The following is an 18,364-nucleotide window of genomic DNA, read 5'->3' as shown; positions in this document are numbered from 1 at the left end:
TGAACTGCAGTTGTACGGCAATTTTACTGAACAAATGAACAAGAATAGTTCCAGTAGTATTCCCCTTGAATGCTTTTGAACTATCAGTGAAAAGTGCAGCATATTAACATGTTAAGTGCTGTTTCCAGACCTGTGGAATCATGTGCATTGCTCTAGTGCCCAGTAAAATTGATCGCTTTTAACCCATTAGTTAACCTTTCCATTGAATGGATAGTCCTGAGTCCTTGGTAGGCATAGACACTGTACACACAGACAGCATTCAAACATCCATACTTTTGTTTGGTATATTATCTAGACAGGCCGTAGATGTTCTCACCTAGTTAAATGAATCATTTACTTACAAACGATTAACAATCGTTATTGTCCCCTAAGTGTTGTTCATCCGTCAGATGTGTGCAGTCAGTCAGTGCTGCTACGGTACAGTAGAGCCACACAATACAGTATGTTGTTAGCTAACGCTGCTGTTGACCTGATCATGCATTGCAGTTCATTTCCCTCCAGTGCACAGAGTGTCGTACCCTCGTTACGGCCACGTGCACGGGCGCGTCTATGGTGGGTTTGTCGTTGGATTCTCCTGTAAAGGAAGGAAGGAAGGACAGCAGAAGGAAGGGTTCTGGTTTTGAGGCCCAGGGGCCGGATTCACAAAAGTGTTCTTAAGATAAAAAATAAGATGTTCCTAAGAATGTTCTTAAACGCTATTCACCATTTTTTTCTTAAGAACACTTTGTGAATCTGGCCCCAGGTCTTGTCCAGGCAGTGGAATACTACAGCACATTTTCATGGCTTTTTTTTTATTCCATTTGTTATTATTATTCGGTTGAAAACCTCAAAATCAGAATGATTCCTCTAAGCCTTGTCCCCTCCAGCTGCTTGGTAGACTATGTAGAAAATAATGATATCTCAGAAACATAATCAACTAAACTGTTTCTACTTCTGCTGTCGAGTCGTGTACAGTAAGCCTGCTGCATCACACCTGTCTCTCCCAAGGGACCATCCCCATCACTGTCGTATGTTAACTCAATGTGACATACGCTGGTCTACGCAGGCGTAGTGTTGCTATGGTCCTTGGCAGGGTAGAGTGTCGTGCTGCATACTGTACAGTAGGTTAGAGCTTTCGGTCACACTTTAATAAGGTGCAATCTTTAAAAGATTTTCTAAATGTCTAATGAATGAGTTATAACTCTTTGATGACGTTGTATAAATGATCAATGAAAACATATGTTTATAGTCTATAAACTTGTTATAAACCATTTATGAATCCTTTATAGATGGCACCTTCAAGTAAAGTGTTACTGAGCTTTTCTTTGTCCCCCTCTCAGATCGAGTCTCACTATCATGCTGATCTGAATGGACTGACCCCCCCCCCCCCCCTCCACACCCTCTTCTACAATGAATATAAATTGTCAATTGTTCTACTGCTTCAATTGGGAAACAGTGTTTCGTGACGTTAGAATTATAAGGTTCTATCTCCATTTTTTGTCAGAATTGAGTTTTTTACATAATCTGATCCATTAGGTGTTTATTAATGCCTGTGTGGTGTTATTTTTAAAATGTTGACATTTTTGAGTTAGTAATTCATAAAATACAAAGGTTCCATCTCACAAAACATAATGGAATGTAAAAACTTTGACGCTCAATATCTCTGAACTACCCTAAACGGAGATAGAACCTTATCATTCTAAGCTCACGGTTTGTCACAGGAATAATTGTCATTGGATGAATTTCTGATGTTAGTTTTGAGTATGAAGCTGAATCAGAACATCAGAAGCATTCATTCACGGTCGGCCGTGGAAGTAAAAACTAAACATGCCTCCCATCCCTGCTGGTGAAAAGGCATATCTGCCTTCCTCAAGGTCTGTAGACGGCTATGATGTCATCCTGCTGAACAAACCAATAATCCCTCTTTGATGAGGTAATAAAAACAAAGCAGCTCTGACCTACTTGGCTGAAACCTTGATGGTTCGTTAGACGTGTTAAAGGTTACTGCTGAACGTAATGAAGCACAATTTTGTGGTTTTATGTCTTTGAACGGATCTGGCACTCAGATTAGCTTTGTTCAACAGAGCAAATAAGGATGAAATGGCCTAATCTCCCGGCTCAAAGGCTTTTCTAAAACAATACAAGGATGTAATTTATTTTCTGCCAATTTGAAAAGCATTTAAACCAGATGATTGCTGCTTAAAGCTTTGTTCTCTCTGTCCTTCCATACAGTGGGGGGAATACGAAATACGTATTGAACACATCAACATGTTGTCCAGTAAATGTATTTCCAATGAGCCTATTCAAGTGAAATTTGCACCAGACTTTGGTATTAACTCAAACAATCCAGACAAAAAATCAAGTCCATATGTAAATTAAGTTATGTGTAATAAAGTGGAATGAAACAGGGAAAAAAGTATTGAACACACTAAGAAAAAGCAGCACACCACAGCAAGGAAAGGCAAGGAACCATCTGAAAACCATAACTAATTAGGAGGCAACTCTACCTCCAATCTGTGCTAATTAATGTCACTCGAACAGGCTCATTGGAAATATCTACTGGACAAAATATTGATGTGTTCAATTAATACTTATTTCCCCCACTGTATGTATATATTTTTATATGGTTTTATATATTTGACATAGTAATACTGCTGTACCAGGGCTTTCAAGTCTCACGCATTGGGCGTGAGACACACGCATTTCAACCCGTTCACACGCTCACTCGCCACACCTTGTCTCACGCCCAATGCGCTGGCTGTACAATCCTCTTTCTATACCACAAAGGCTGACATGTCTTGTCTGCTGGTCTCCACAGGGGGCTATGGAGCGAAAGCTGGAGCCAAAGCTGGCAAACTTCCTTTTGGTACGTTACACTTTTACACTTTTCACTTGTGCATGATCTACAGATGATGGTGATGATGATGATGATGATGATGATGATGTTGGTGTTTGTGGGTGGGTGGGTGGGTGCAGTCGTGTGTGTGTGTGCATGCACATGTCATGTACAGTACATTGTAAGTAATTAAAACTGTGTTTTAGGCTATGGGGGCTTTGGTGGTGGTGGTGGAGCTGGTCTTCCCGGGGGAGGTGCCGGGTCTATACCTGGATATCCCATCGGAACTGGTTTGTACACAACAACTCTGAGAGCAGGACATTAAAATACAGTTGCTTGCTGCTTCCAGTAATGACTCTAAATGTGAGTAGAGAAGGAACTGATGTCTGTGTCTTCTACTCTCTGCAGGTGTCGGGACGCTAGGTATTTCTCAGGCCCAGGCTAAAGCTGCTAAATATGGTAATTATTTCTCATGCAGGGCATACTTACTGGGCTTTAACAGTAGTACTCGAAACAGAGTGGCATCAGTGAAAGTGTTGCCAGTGAAGTTTTATAATCAGAAGCAGAATTGCTTTTATTACATCCAATGTACAGGTAGTTCTTAGGTATAGTTTCTTTGTTATTGGCATTGCAGCAGGATACAAAATAATAATAAAATAAAGTAAAATAAGTAAGGTAAGTAATAATAAAATAGAAAATGATAATAACATGATAATGTGATGATAACGTGATGATAGTTGTTCAGTATGGCGTTGCCTTTGCCTTCTCTCCCTCATGTGGCGCTGCAGGTCTGGGTGGTGCCGGTGGTGTACCAGGGGGTGTACCTGGGGCTGGAGGACTCTACCCTGGACAAGGTGCCTTCCCTGGAGGTGAGAGAGACACACTGTGTGACCTCTGACCTCACTACGGTACAGGACAGACTTATGCACTTAGCATGAGCCTGACTCATAGTATAGTTGGTCTTAAAAAGATAAAGAGACATCTGTTGGTCTTTGTGGTCCCATGGCTTTAGAGATTGCATTGGCATGGCATTGTAATTAAGCAATATCACACGAGAGGGAGTGTGTTATACTGAATATCAGCACGGCTGTGATTCGGTCGTAGGTACAAGGCCGCACGACCTCGAGTGTGATATTGCTTTTATACAACAGTTCTACAGCGCCAATTATTAGTTAACAGTAATAAGCAACAACAGATTATGATTTGTTTGTTTAAAATAAACAAGAAATAGTTCCGCAACTGAACTTCAAATGGACTGTTGCCTAGTAACCTGAACACAAACAATGTAGTCTAATTAACGGTCATTTAGTAGAACATCAATGCGGCGTAGTGATACATATAGTTAAAAGTCCCAGTGCTGTTATACTGTATATCAGCACTCATGGAATGCCTCTTGTCCAATCAAATTACTTGATCGGAACTAACAGTTGTATAATCTGTGTTACTTGTGTGATGCTTCTCCAGCCGGGTATGGGGGTGCAGGGGGGATCCCTGGGGCTGGAGTGGTCGCTGGTGGAGCAGGAGGAGTACCAGGGGCCGGAGGTACAGTACACCAACATACAACAACAGGATGTGGCAACAACAGCATAGTTTGTTTAGTATCTTTTTATTAATCAACAAAACACTCATTCAAATGTTATGCAATTAGCATGAGCCTGACTCATAGTATAGTTGGTCTCAAAACATTGTAAGTCGTTTTAAGATAAAGCTGGCAGCAAGCTGCGTCCAGTAATGACTCTAGATGTGAATAGAGAAGGAACTCATGTCTGTGTCTTCTACTCTCTGCAGGTGTGGGTATTTCTCAGGCCCAGGCTAAAGCTGCTAAATATGGTAATTATTTCCTATGCAGGGTGTTCAAGTAATCAGGTAGTGTTCAGGTAATCTGTACAAGTGATTTGTATGTAATTAGGAGGATTTTGAATTAAATTCTCTGAGAGACTGGTAGCCAGTGCAGGGATCTCAGGATTGGTGTAATGTGTTCAAATTTCTTTGTTTTTGTTAGGACCCTAGCAGCGGCGTTTTGGATGAGCTGCAATTTACGAACAGCTCCTTTAGATAGGCCTGTTAGTAGACCATTACAATAATCACGTCTACTCGAAACAAATGCATGAGTTTTTCAAGGTCTTGCATGGACATGAAACCTCTCATTCTTGTTATGTTTTTCAGGTGATAGTAGGCTGATTTAGTTATCGAGTTTATGTGGCTGTTGAAGTTTAGATCGGAGTCTAGAATTACACCAATATTTCTGACCTGTTTTTTTACTGTGAAGAGAGAGAGAATCAAGTTTTGCACTGACTTTCGATCTTTTGTCAGGTGCACCGAATACAATTATCTCTGTTTTGTCCTTGTTTAGTTGGAGGAAGTTTTGTGTCATCCAGGCGTTTATTTGCTCAATGCAATTACAGAGATTGTCAATGGGACTATAGTCGTTCGGTCAGAGGGCTATGTAGATTTGAGTGTCATCCGCATAGTTGTGCTAGGCAATTTTGTTCTTTTTTATGATGTGTCCCAAGGGAAGCATGTAGAGATTGAATAGAACTCTAACCCTTGGGGAACCCCACATGTCATTTTAATTTGGTCAGATACAAAGTTGCCAATGGAGACATAGTAGCTTCTGTCCTGTAATAAGCACTGGCCCTGGCATTGCCTTTGCCTTCTCTCCCTCATGTGGTGCTGCAGGTCTGGGTGGTGCCGGTGGTGTACCAGGGGGTGTACCTGGTGCTGGAGGACTCTACCCTGGACAAGGTGTCTTCCCTGGAGGTGAGAGAGAGACACTGTGTGACCTATGACCTCTGACCTCACTACTGTATAGGACAGATATTAGCCTTCTTCTCAGTTGTCTCAATTGTCTCTTCATGTCCTCTCCTCCCTCCTACACTCGCTTCGTCCTCAAAAGGCACGGGAGGAGAATATGTAAGGGGAGGAACCTAGATCTCCTCCAATGCGTTTTCAGTAGGAGGCAGGTTGTTCATAACAATTGAGAAAAGGCTGTAGATGGAGCTGTGGCTAGTGAAGGTGTGCATAGGCTTGGGTGATACACAGTATCCTTGGTCAGTATGAGTGAAATACACTAGGTAGATTTATTCAAATGTTATGCACTTAGCATGAGCCTGACTCATAGTATAGTTGGTCTTAAAAAGATAAAGAGACATCTGTTGGTCTTTGTGGTCCCATGGTTTTAGAGATTGCATTGGCATGGCATTGTAATGTTTGTTAATTGTGTGATGCTTCTCCAGCCGGGTATGGGGGTGCGGGGGGGATCCCTGGGGCTGGAGTGGTCGCTGGTGGAGCAGGAGGAGTACCAGGGGCTGGAGGTACAGTAACCCAACATACAACAAGAGGATGAGGGAACAACAGCATCATCTGTTTAGTATCTTTTTATTAATCAACAAAACATTCATTCAAATGTTAAGCAATTAGCATGAGCCTGACTCATAGTATAGTTGGTCTCAAAACATTGTAAGTCGTTTTAAGATAAAGCTGCTTCCAGTAATGACTCTAGATGTGAATAGAGAAGGAACTGATGTCTGTGTCTTCTACTCTCTGCAGGTGTGGGGATTTCTCAGGCCCAGGCTAAAGCTGCTAAATATGGTAAGCAGTAGTCAGGTAGTGTTCAGGTAGTCAGGTAGTGTTCAGGTAATCAGGTAGTGTGCAGGTAATCAGGTAGTGTTCAGGTAATCAGGTAGTGTGCAGGTAATCATCATATATATTATGTTGCAGTGGGGATGGTTTGGGGGAGACAGTGTTTTGCTCCTAGACTCTGGGGCGAGTGTGAGTGACCTTTGAGTAATAAGCACTCGCCCTGGCGTTGCCTTTGCCTTCTCTCCCTCGTGTGGCGCTGCAGGTTTGGGTGGTGCCGGTGGTGTACCAGGGGGTGTACCTGGGGCTGGAGGACTCTACCCTGGACAAGGTGCCTTCCCTGGAGGTGAGAGAGATACACTGTGTGACCTCTGACCTCACTACGGTATAGGACAGATATTAGCCTTCTTCTCAGTTGTGCGGCGGAGTGATACATAGTTAAAAGTCCCAGTGCTGTTATACTGGATATCAGCACTCATGGAATGCCTCTCATCCAATCAAATTACTTGGTCTGAACTAACTGTTGTATAATCTGTGTTAACTGTGTAATGTTTCTCCAGCCGGGTATGGGGGTGCAGGGGGGATCCCCGGGGCTGGAGTGGTCGCTGGTGGAGCAGGAGGAGTACCAGGGGCTGGAGGTACAGCAAAAAGCAAAAGGATTGTTAGATTCAACTTCATTGTCATTGCACAGAGTACAAAATACTGGGACAACGAAACGTAGTTTGGCATCTAACCAGATAGTGCAAATAGTGTCACGGTGACATGATATGTAGACAGTGCATGGTGTTACAGTGTTACAGTGAGTATAAAGGTTAGGCTACCGCCGGGACTTTAACTTCAGCAGAAGCTGTTCCTTAGCCTGGTGGTGCGGTGGGGTTTCCATTGCAACAGAGTACTGTAGAGGCCAGGTTCAAACAGAACTAACGCAAGCCCCCAGAACCCCACTTAACTTATACAGTACTTATGGAAGGAATTTGAAATGGACTCTAGAGTATATATGATGTAATAGCCTAATAACTGTTTTATATATAATGTTTTTACTACAGTAATTCACACAACGATACATTCCATCTTGCGCTAGTAATTCCTTTACTCTGCAGGATATCCAGGAGGAGTCAAACCTCCCAAGTATGGTAAGGCAGTCTAGGTCATCCTATTTCTATATAATGATCATTTAGTGGTCCCCAGAGATGGAGAGGTAAAAAACTGTCGGGTTTCCAGGCCCTCCATTGTTGGAGATGACAAATCCTCCCATTCACATGTCGTGAGCTTAGAATGATAAGGTTCTATCTCCGTCTAGGGTAGTTCAGAGATATTGAGCTGCCTGTGACAGTGTGTTTCCTCTGTAGGTGTCCCCGGGGGTGCCGGTGTCGGCAGACTAGGAGGGTTCCTGCCTGGAGGTAATCACAGACTTCAGGCATGGACCAGTGGAGGCTGGTAGAGGCTGGTAGAGGTAGATATTGGAGGATGGGCTCAACACCCTCCATTCCATGCATTACAAATGAGCCTTTCCTCCGACCTCCGCCTCCACCAGCCTCCCCTGGCATGGAGGCATTCTATTCATTCTATGGCCAATATGTCATACCTCTTCTCATCTCACGCTGTTGCTTATTCATGGCTTATGTTTGTGTCATTGTTTACTATTGTTTATTAGCCAATGAATTCTGCCTGATTCTGCCTGAATTCTGCTCCCTCGAAACTTGTGACATCTGTGGCATTGTGCTGTGTGGTAAAACTGCACATTTTAGAGTGGCCTTTTGTTGGAACATCTGTGCAGTAATCCTGCTGTCTAATCAGCATCTGGATATGCCACACCTGTCAGGTGGATGGATTATCTCGGCAAAGGAGAAGTGCTCACTAACACTGATTTAAACACATTTGAGAACACAATTTGAGAGACACAGGCCTTTTGAGTACATAGAAAAAAGTCTTAGGTCTTTGATTTCAACTCATGAAAAATTGGAGCAAAAACAAAAGTGTTGCGTTTATATTTGTGTTCAGTGTACATGTTAGTGGGGGAAGGTGAGTTTGATACGTGTGTTTGATACCATTGCTAATTCCACTCCATCTATTACAATGTGCCTGTTCTCCGATGTCTGCCCTTAGCCTTGGGCTCAGCTCCTTCTCACATTTGCTTCTTCATCTTCTCTTTTTAAGGTGTTTTACGGTTGCTTTGATGTTTTCCAGGTCCTTTGTTAGGCTTTCCTTGATTTGAACGACTTGAGAAATTACAGTTGGTCCTGTATCAGTGGCAGTTGCTGCTGTTAGGCATTACCTGGATTTAAAATGAAATGATTGTGTCCTTCCCAGGCGGGGCAGGAGCAGGTCCAACTAACTGGTGCTAGAAGAATGAACAATAAAACCTTTGAAAGAAAGATATATCCTAACACTCCTAGGGCCGGTTTCACAGACAAGGCTTAAGCCTAGTCCTGGACTAAATCACACTTTCAATGTAAAATCTCCATTGAAGATGTTTTTTAGTCTAGGATTAGGCTTAAGCCTTGTCTGTGAAACCGGCCCCTAGACTCTGGGGCAAGTGTGAGTGACCTTTGAGTAATAAGCACTCGCCCTGGCATTGCCTTTGCCTTCTCTCCCTCATGTGGCGCTGCAGGTCTGGGTGGTGCCGGTGGTGTACCAGGGGGTGTACCTGGAGCTGGAGGACTCTACCCTGGACAAGTGCCCGGAGCTGGAGGTGCCTTCCCTGGAGGTGAGAGAGAGACAGTGTGTGACCTCTGAGCTCGGAGGGGTACCAGGGGGAGCTGGGTTTGGAGGGTTTGGAGGTGTGATGTCTTTAATGTCTCTTTTCTTGTTTTTCAGGATATTCTGCTGCGGCTAAAGCTGCCAAATACGGTATGAATAAACAGTTAGCATAACAACATTCTGTGTTGATGGTGCATTGATTTGATTTTAGCTCAACTTTATTCTAAAATCTAAACCTAGATTTAAAGGAGCAATCTGGGATTCAGACAATAACAATATGCGCTCTTGACGCTTTTTTGGTAAACAGTTTAACACAAGAGCCGCCTCTGGGTCCAATGACCCCTCTTTACTCAAGCTGCTACTTACACACAACGACCACTATTTGGCCGCTTGTAAATGAGCCTGCTTACTACACAGAAAAACAACAAAATATCTTCATACTAGCTTATCCTGATGTGATTTTGAAAATGTAAGGATACTGGGTGGTAGAACGCACATATCTAGGAAAAGTCATGAAAGGAGGGTCCTGAACTTTGATCAAGTGCAAAGATATAACATGTTTCTTTACTCACAGGGGTCAAATGACCCCTCATGGCTTAAGCTTAAGGATAGCGCTATAGAACTGTAACGACTCAACAACCCAAATTCATATGCAAGGATTGAACATCTGAGAACAAAATTATAGTTTTAACCAGCTTTACGGTATTTGTTTACAGTACAAACAATATAGTAAAACAATCTTATATTTGGGGTTCTGATAGGGTAAGACAGTTGAACTAATGGCATGAGTTCAACACATTTACAATATAAGTCATAGTCTTCAAGAATGAAGGGCCGTATATCATCTAAGACCCAAAATGGATCCAACCAATCCCAGATTCATGGATCTCATCTTAACTTCCCACTGTCTCTTATTGTGTCTGAAAATGCCCCTAAAGAAGAAATAACAACGCTTAATACAAACCAGAATGTTATTTGGATGTCGTACTCTAGGTATCCCAGCTGGTGCAGGGGGGGTCCCCGGTGCTGGGGCTGTGGCTGGAGGAGCAGGAGGTGTACCTGGTGCTGGAGGACTCTACCCTGGACAAGTGCCCGGAGCTGGAGGTGCCTTCCCTGGAGGTGAGAGAGAGACAGTGTGTGACCTCTGAGCTCGGAGGGGTGCCAGGGGGAGCTGGGTTTGGAGGGGTGCCAGGAGGAGCTGGGTTTGGAGGTACAGGATGCTACTTCCTATAGTCTGAGGCTGGGATCCATTTTGTAAATTGAGAGCAAAAATCCTAAAGCAGTGCTTTATAAAATAAGATTAGATATACGTTTAATCATCATTAATTATAAAGATCTATTGACACAACTCTCTGCTCAAACTCGTCTGTATGCTCATTGTACAAGGCCTTCAAATGCAGGTTGACTATCTAAATCAGGAGTGATGTGTTTAATGTCTCTTTTCTTGTTTTTCAGGATATGCTGCGGCTAAAGCTGCCAAATATGGTATGAATAAACAGTTAGTATAACAACATTCTGTGTTGATGGTGCATTGATTTGATTTTAGCTCAACCTTATTGTAAAATCTAAACCTAGATTTAAAGGAGCAATCTGGGATTCAGACAATAACAATATGCACTCTTGACGCTTTTTTGGTAAACAGCTTAACACAAGAGCCGCCCCTGGGTCAAATGACCGCCTCTTTACAATGCTCAAGCTGCTATTTACACACAACGACCACTAGTGGGCCGCTTGTAAATTAGCCTGCTTCTGTCGTGTATTCTTATTGGTTATGAATCAAAGAACAGTTAGTTTAAGACAATTTAATCAGTTACAGGCAGATTTATACATTACATGCGTTCCCCATGGACCTCGGGTGGGAAGCGCGCGCTCTCCCTCTCTCTCTCCCCGTTCCGCTCCAGAGGGGAGGGGCCAGCGTGCATGTGTGTCTTTGCCCAACCCCCAGAGTTGGTCATCTGGTTGCCATAGAACCCTCATTGTTAGAGGGCATCATTCATGTCCTTGCATGCCCTGGTATGTGTGTGTGTTTAAAATATACTACATATTCATACATAGATCATACATACTACAGAAATATACGACACATCCCCCCTCGGACCACCCAGAGGGTGTTCCGAAACTAAACTACCATAAAACAAAAACAAAAACACAAAACCCCACAAAACATCCCCAAAAAAAAAAAAAAAAAAAATTTTCAAATAAAATTAAAAATTAAAAAATAGAAAACAACCAATAATAAAAAGAATTTTGAAAATAACAATCACAATTAAACTAAACACAGTTCATCATGCACAAATCAATACAGAAACTTCCAACGACCGATGTTTTCTTTGTCCTTGAAGCGTCAGGGTCAGAGGTTACTAGCACTTGTACCCAGTTGGAGAACAGCCTTTACCGCTGTCTCAGATTGATAACACTTTCATAGTCAGGAGCTTTCCATTTTCGTTGCGCTAGGAACAGAACCTCTCTCCTAGCTTTGTATAACCACCACATCACTTCTCAACTGACATCAATCACATACGATATAGAAATAAACAAACAATACACAAATAATGAAATTCAGTTATCATAACACATAATTCTCCAACAGTAAGCATAGGACAAAGGGAATGCATTAATGCATAGATTTTCACCTCAGGTGAGGACTAGTCTTCTGAAAAGTTCATTAACGTGGACTGAGTGACTGATTTTCCAAAAACAGTCAATGAGGCCCTGTCTCCTAAGAAAGTCAAAAATCATGTCTGCTATAATAGGTGCTCCTATCCTAGCAAAATAAGTTTCCCATTCCCCTAAGACCGTTTCCAGCCATGCTATCATCTGCTGTCCATTCCCGTCGTTCCCTTTGATCTGCTGCTTCACTACCCTATTCATAGTCTTTAATCTTTTCCTAACTGGTCGTCGTCCGTCAGTGTCATTGAGGTTCAGGCAGCCGCCTGGTCCCCTCCCACGCTGATCAAGGTCTGGGGAGTCGCCCTCAGCATCATCTGAAGCATGGTGCAGGCACTCGCCAGCATCCCCAGTAGCACAGGTGTCCAGGCTTTGGACACTCCCAGGCTGGACCTCCAGACTGTCAGCACTCTCTGCTTCGTTGGTTTCTGGTTCATTGGCATCTGGACAGCTTTCCACTGTCCCCTCGGTTTCAGGCACTGCCGGTAATGTCACTGGCTGTAACACTGGCATTGCCACTGGCTCTGGCAACACCACAGCATCTCGTCGTAGCTCCTCCTTCTCAGGTTCTCTGGGGACCTCGGCACCTGTTGGCACAACATCCTGCCTACTCTGTACATCCACCCCCCTGTCCACCACCCGTGGCCCTATTGGGGTAGGGATATGCCCAGACACCACTGGTGTACCCACTCTGATGTTGTTTCTCCAACAGACCCCACATTGACCTAAAGCATGGTCAATCTGTTCCATCAAATATGGACTCCAAAACCCATATTCCTTGGTGATCTTGCGTCTTACCTCCCCCCTAGCCACATGTGCTAATCCATGAGCTTCCCGTATTAACATGCCTATTAAATCTGAGGGTGCTACAACCAACCCCTCATGATTCCTCCATAGACCTGTGTCATCCTGACTTGCCCCCCTTGCTAGCCAAACGTTCTTGTCTAACATAGTTGCTCTACTCTGTAACATCAATAAATCCTCAAGTGTGACCATGCCCTGTAATTGCTTTTCATGTGTGACCAGAAGACCTTTACCTGCCTTGTCTGCTCCTGTAATGGCTTTGGCTGCATCCTCTGCAGCCCTGTTACCTTGTGTGACATGTGATGAGTCAGACCTGTGTGCGGCACACTTCACTATGGCTAATTCCTTTGGCTTCATCATGGCTTGTAACAGCTTCATGATCTGTGCGTGATGCTGTATAGGCGTACCATCAGTTCTCTTAAAACCCCGCCCCCTCCATACAGCTCCATTAAAATGACAAACATTATGTGCATAGGCAGAGTCGGTGTACACTGTCACTCTCCGTCCGGTTCCCAAGTTGCATGCTTCCGTGAGGGCAATCAATTCAGCCAACTGAGCCGAGCAAGGCTGAGGAACTGCCTCAGCCTGTTCTACAATAAACTTTGAATTCTGTGCTTTAACTAAGGAATACCCAGCGCACAAAGTTTCTCCTACCCCGTAACAAGACCCATCAACCCAATATTCTATATCAGCTCCCTTTAAAGGCAAAGCTTGTAGGTCTGTTCTATGCTTAATCACTCTGGCTGTCGATGGAATCTGAACACCGGATGGCACCGTCACCTGACAGCCGTCAGGTGTGCATTTTACTGTACAGTTCAATTGGCATAGAGCATCTCTCCCTAGCAGCCCTGTTGGCGTGTGTTCTGACACAAGTGTTGACAGAGTTGCTCTCTGTCCCTTGTACTCTAAGTCTACAAGCTCAGTTGTAGGAATCAGCTGTTTAATTCCCTCAAATCCGATTGTCTTCACATATTCCCTAGACATAGGGAGGTGCGTGGCGCCTTCAGGCTTCTGTGTCACCACCAGCTGGCACCTCCCACTCGGATCTTCCGGGCACCCCTATAGGCCAGCTGCTGGGCCTCCGTAAGGGTTCATCACTCCTGGAGCAGGTGTAGTAGGGGGCCAATATCCTCCTCCTTGGCTCCCCCCTGCGCCCCCCTGGGGCCTGTTGCAGCAGGCACAGGCTAGATGTCCATTCTGGTCGCATTGGCATGGTTCTAACATCTCCTTCCCTGCTGCTGTCCATCCCCCTGGTGGTGGTCCTTGGCCAGGCTGTGTGTACATCTGGTATGGAACCGCTTGCACCCCTGGTGGCCCTTGTGGGTATGGATACCCCCCTTGTGGCCCCTGTGGGTAGGACTGGTAAGTAGCAGGATACCCCCCTTGTGGCCCCTGTGAGTAGGACTGGTAAGTAGCAGTCTGCACTCCAGGTGGCTGTTGCTGTGGGGCTAAAGCCTGCACTCCCTCTATGTTCCTCTCGCTTTCAGTCAATTGCAAATGAGTCAATATTCTGAGGGATTCTTCGTCTCGTGCCTTCTGTATCTGAATGTTCTTTCGATATAACTCAACTTGATGAGCTACGTGGTCTATATAAACAGCTTTGTTCATGTGTCGTAGCCCCACCACTTCTGCTAGCTTATCCTTAACTGGGGTAGGAAGCCCTTCTTGTATTTTTTCCCTGATTATGGATTTTTCTAAGGGGTTATCTTCAGCGTCTTTCCCTGTCACACTTCTCCATTGAGAGTGCACACGGGCAACATAACCCCTGGGATTCTCATCCCCCCCCAGTGGCTTCACAATGATATTGTCTGGGTGAATGTGAGTAGGGTAGGTCTCTCTGATTGCTTTCCACAGCCTGCCTCTGTTTGCTGCGAAGAGCTCTGGATCATAAACTGATGTATTGATATATCTATGAAGTCCTGCCTTCATCAATATTTCCTGCATTGTATCCAATCCTGCAATAAAAGCTAAGAGTCTTTTCAGGTCTCCCATCGCGGCCTGCGTTCCTGTCAGTATCACGTCGACCTCTCGCGTCCACGAATGTCCTCCCTCTTGAAGAACTGGGAGTTTCTCGATCACTTCAGACAAATCTGTATGATGCCACGGATGATATTCCATCTTGTTACCCCGAATCAGCACTGGACAGTTCTTTAATGTATTTGATGACATTCGGTGACAATCTCCCTCTTTCTCCGGGCGTCTTCTCCCACCTTTCCTTTCGGCTGTGGCTATCATCTTCCTGACCTGCGCGTTGTAGCCTCCATCTGCATTGTCGTCATCACTTGAGTCTTCACTGCCATCTTCGCTGTCATCTTCCTCGTCACTCCTGTCGTCCCCTTTTCCCCTTGGCTCCTTCTTCTTCTTCTGGGAATGATCCTCCAGTGCCTTAGCATATGGAGGGGGACTGGAGGCAGGACACAGGTCTGGGGATGAAATGTTCAGTTTCTGTTCCAGTGTTCTGGCCAATTCTTTTTTCTTTTCCGGTTCCATCTGAGCTATTTTCTGTCCCTCTACCTTAAATAGATCTAAAATAGCTAACTCTAACTTGCGTTTCTCTGATCTAATCTTTCCTCTTTGATGTGCTTTGTGCCCATTGATAAGTATCTCCAATGTTGCAATTAATTGTAAATTAAGGCTGCCCTCTTTCGGCCACGGCTGTTCAATGTATGCCCAACGGCTATTCCATTTCGTAGACATTTTGCTAATTTCCCTAACAAGAGGATTCATTTTTTCCACTACAGCCATAGGGGATAACGTAGCCAACATTCCACGATGTTCACTAATATCGTTTAACAGCTTCGTGGAATTCGACCCCATTCTACTTGCTCAATATGCTGACAATATTCTATATTAGATAAGGTGTACGCTTCTTACAACCCACCTTCCTATTGTCTTGTTTGCTAAACAAATGCTAGTCCAATATAACTGTATTAACCGTCCCCACAAAACCCTGCAACTCAGAATAACAGATTTGCCTCTTGTGTATGTCAGTGCAGTATTAACTTAAATCTAATAGCTGTGTAAGTACTTTATACTTAAATGTGTTTCCTAATTGTTTATGAATATGTGTCACTTAATTACTCATTCAATACTAATTACAGTTCTGGTCAACACAATTATTAAATCACAAAAGCTGGTCACACCTAAGTATTCACCGATCCACAAAAACCCTTTTACTGCTCAACTATCAAATATGTACTATTCTGCTATTCCTTAATCAAACACTGTGGAAATGACCTAACTAAAATAAAATATGTAAATTACAAATATTAATTACAACCTGTAAATAAATCAACTGTTAAATGAAAGGAATGAATGATTAGTTATTAATTACAACCTGTTAAAGAAATCGACTTGTTAAGTGAAAGGAATGAATGATTAGTTAGAATTATTCATTGACACTTCATTGATGTAAACCTGCGAAGTCATTCAGCTATTATCGAAAAAAGAAATGATTATTATTAGATTATCACAAAACAATTGATCAAAGTTCTGTGAAACAGAAAATGAAATGATCTGAATAATTAATTCAATCAATTAGTAATTAATTAAATTAATATAAGTAATGTAATACATTACAATCATTTATAACCATCTATTTATTAATGTATCGGACTGTTTCATAGACCTCAGCTGTATCTCCCTGAGGATTTAGTGTTTTAAAATGTCTTGTCGTATTTCGTCCAGCAGGCGGCGCCAAACAACCGATTTGCGTATCGATTGCGCATGCGCCAGCGCCTCCGTGTAAAAATGGAGTAGGGGAAGGAGGGGCTAGTCTTTGTCCTTCTGGGGGAAAAACCCGCTGTGGACTCCCAGATCAATCTTTACAACATAACATTGCTTTTCCACAATAATGCCATCTTCCACGACACAACAACTTCACGACTATCTTTCAATCCAGTTAGACTATTATTTATCTCATTCAAATATTCTACAATGTATTCACGTTTCCCACACAGAGATGGCCTCTGTGTGTGTCCTTCCACAAGGACAAAGAAAAATGGCGTCTAAGAATGGATTCTCTGACACAGTTCTGAAGAATCGATTTCTTAGTCTATAACAATAATGCTCTTTTCAATGCAATTTAACTATTAGTTACCAAACTAATTCTCATTCAACAATTTATATGCTTTTACACAGACACGCACGATATTCCAATACCATACAACCAAATCACATCAAACACTATATTTTACAAAAAACGGGCTTCAAAGTCCGGCTCTCACCACCCACCCATCAAAGATTATGAAAAGTTTGTTTCTATTCCAACAAGATTACCATTACACAGATTCTTTTGACTATAACTTATCTGAGATTTACAGTCTATTTTAAACACACCAATCGACTAGAGAGCGATCTCTGCAAAAACCTACCTTCTTCGTTAGATTGAAGTTTGCAAAATACTGTAAATTAAGCTATATTATCTCCGTTGCTTGCTCGCCATTACTGTCGTGTATTCTTATTGGTTATGAATCAAAGAACAGTTAGTTTAAGACAATTTAATCAGTTACAGGCAGATTTATACATTACATGCGTTCCCCATGGACCTCGGGTGGGAAGCGCGCGCTCTCCCTCTCTCTCTCCCCGTTCCGCTCCAGAGGGGAGGGGCCAGCGTGCATGTGTGTCTTTGCCCAACCCCCAGAGTTGGTCATCTGGTTGCCATAGAACCCTCATTGTTAGAGGGCATCATTCATGTCCTTGCATGCCCTGGTATGTGTGTGTGTTTAAAATATACTACATATTCATACATAGATCATACATACTACAGAAATATACGACACTTCCTACACAGAAAAACAAAAAAATATCCTCATACTAGCTTATCCTGATGTGATTTAGAAAATGTAAGGATACTGGGTGGAAGAACACACATGTCTAGGAAAAGTCATGAAAGGAGAGTCCTGAAATTGTCTTTACTCACAGAAATAACAATGCTTAATACAAACCAGAACACATGTTATTTGGATGTCGTACTCTAGGTCTCCCAGCTGGTGCAGGGGGGGTCCCCGGTGCTGGGGCTGTGGCTGGAGGAGCAGGGGGGGTACCAGGAGGGGTGCCAGGGGCTGGAGGTACAGGACAAGCTTGCACTGTAACCATTTGACACTGGTGCTATGTTTTACCTCTGGGATTAGAAATATGGTTTCTGACTATAAAGTGATTATAGAGTCACAGTGATTTAATTAATTTCTGTTTCTGTTTTGCATCATAGGTTATTCTGCTGCGGCCAAAGCTGCTAAATACGGTACGCCAACTCATTCAAAACAACCTGAATCTCATTTTACAGCAGTCTTGATACTGTTCCTATGCATTGGTTGAATTTTTACTGATACAGTTTTTCTGGATAAACGGATGAACTGGTTTAGAGACATGACCACTCAGCCACTCGCTTTAATGGGTAAACTGATGATTCCCTCCAGGTCAAGGGGCTGCTGGGGGATATGGAGCTGGTGGAGTCCCCGCTGGGGGATACAGGGTACCAGGAGGGTTGCCTGCTGGTGGATACGGAGCTGGAGGGTTGCCTGCTGGGGGATACGGAGCTGGTGGAGTCCCCGCTGGTGGATACGGAGCTGGAGGGTTGCCTGCGGGTGGATACGGAGCTGGTGGAGTCCCCGCTGGTGGATACGGAGCTGGAGGGTTGCCCGCTGGTGGATACGGGGTACCAGGAGGGTATGCCAGACCAGGAGGTATATTATTCAATATATATATATATATATATATATATATAATATAATATAATATTATAGCTTCAGCAGTGTAAGAGCAGCAGGATTTTAAAACAAAATGGCAAGTTGCCGTGGC

At 43.5% G+C, this 18,364-nt stretch overlaps 1 protein-coding gene across 1 annotated transcript in view; it reads left to right on the top strand.

Annotated features, from left to right (window-relative positions):
• LOC308174040 (uncharacterized protein) overlaps window positions 1-7,776 on the top strand; it is a gene marked incomplete at both ends in the record, with an annotated part of 38,999 nt that extends 31,223 nt beyond the window's left edge. The window contains 11 exons of the mRNA XM_080549093.1: window positions 2,798-2,845; window positions 3,022-3,105; window positions 3,224-3,294; window positions 3,604-3,684; window positions 4,280-4,357; window positions 4,604-4,609; window positions 5,495-5,575; window positions 6,052-6,129; window positions 6,660-6,740; window positions 6,955-7,032; window positions 7,744-7,776. Coding sequence (XP_080405219.1) covers window positions 2,798-2,845; window positions 3,022-3,105; window positions 3,224-3,294; window positions 3,604-3,684; window positions 4,280-4,357; window positions 4,604-4,609; window positions 5,495-5,575; window positions 6,052-6,129; window positions 6,660-6,740; window positions 6,955-7,032; window positions 7,744-7,776 — 719 coding nt within the window. The remainder of the gene's footprint in view (window positions 1-2,797; window positions 2,846-3,021; window positions 3,106-3,223; window positions 3,295-3,603; window positions 3,685-4,279; window positions 4,358-4,603; window positions 4,610-5,494; window positions 5,576-6,051; window positions 6,130-6,659; window positions 6,741-6,954; window positions 7,033-7,743) is intronic.
• Window positions 7,777-18,364: the final 10,588 nt, after the last annotated feature.

The sequence above is a fragment of the Nansenia antarctica genome (assembly GCF_963989245.1).
Source record: "Nansenia antarctica genome assembly, chromosome: 19".
In the NCBI taxonomy this organism is placed as follows: Eukaryota; Metazoa; Chordata; class Actinopteri; order Argentiniformes; family Microstomatidae; genus Nansenia; species Nansenia antarctica.
The sequence above is the reverse complement of the archived record's forward strand: the minus strand, read 5'-3'. Positions and strand labels throughout refer to the sequence as shown.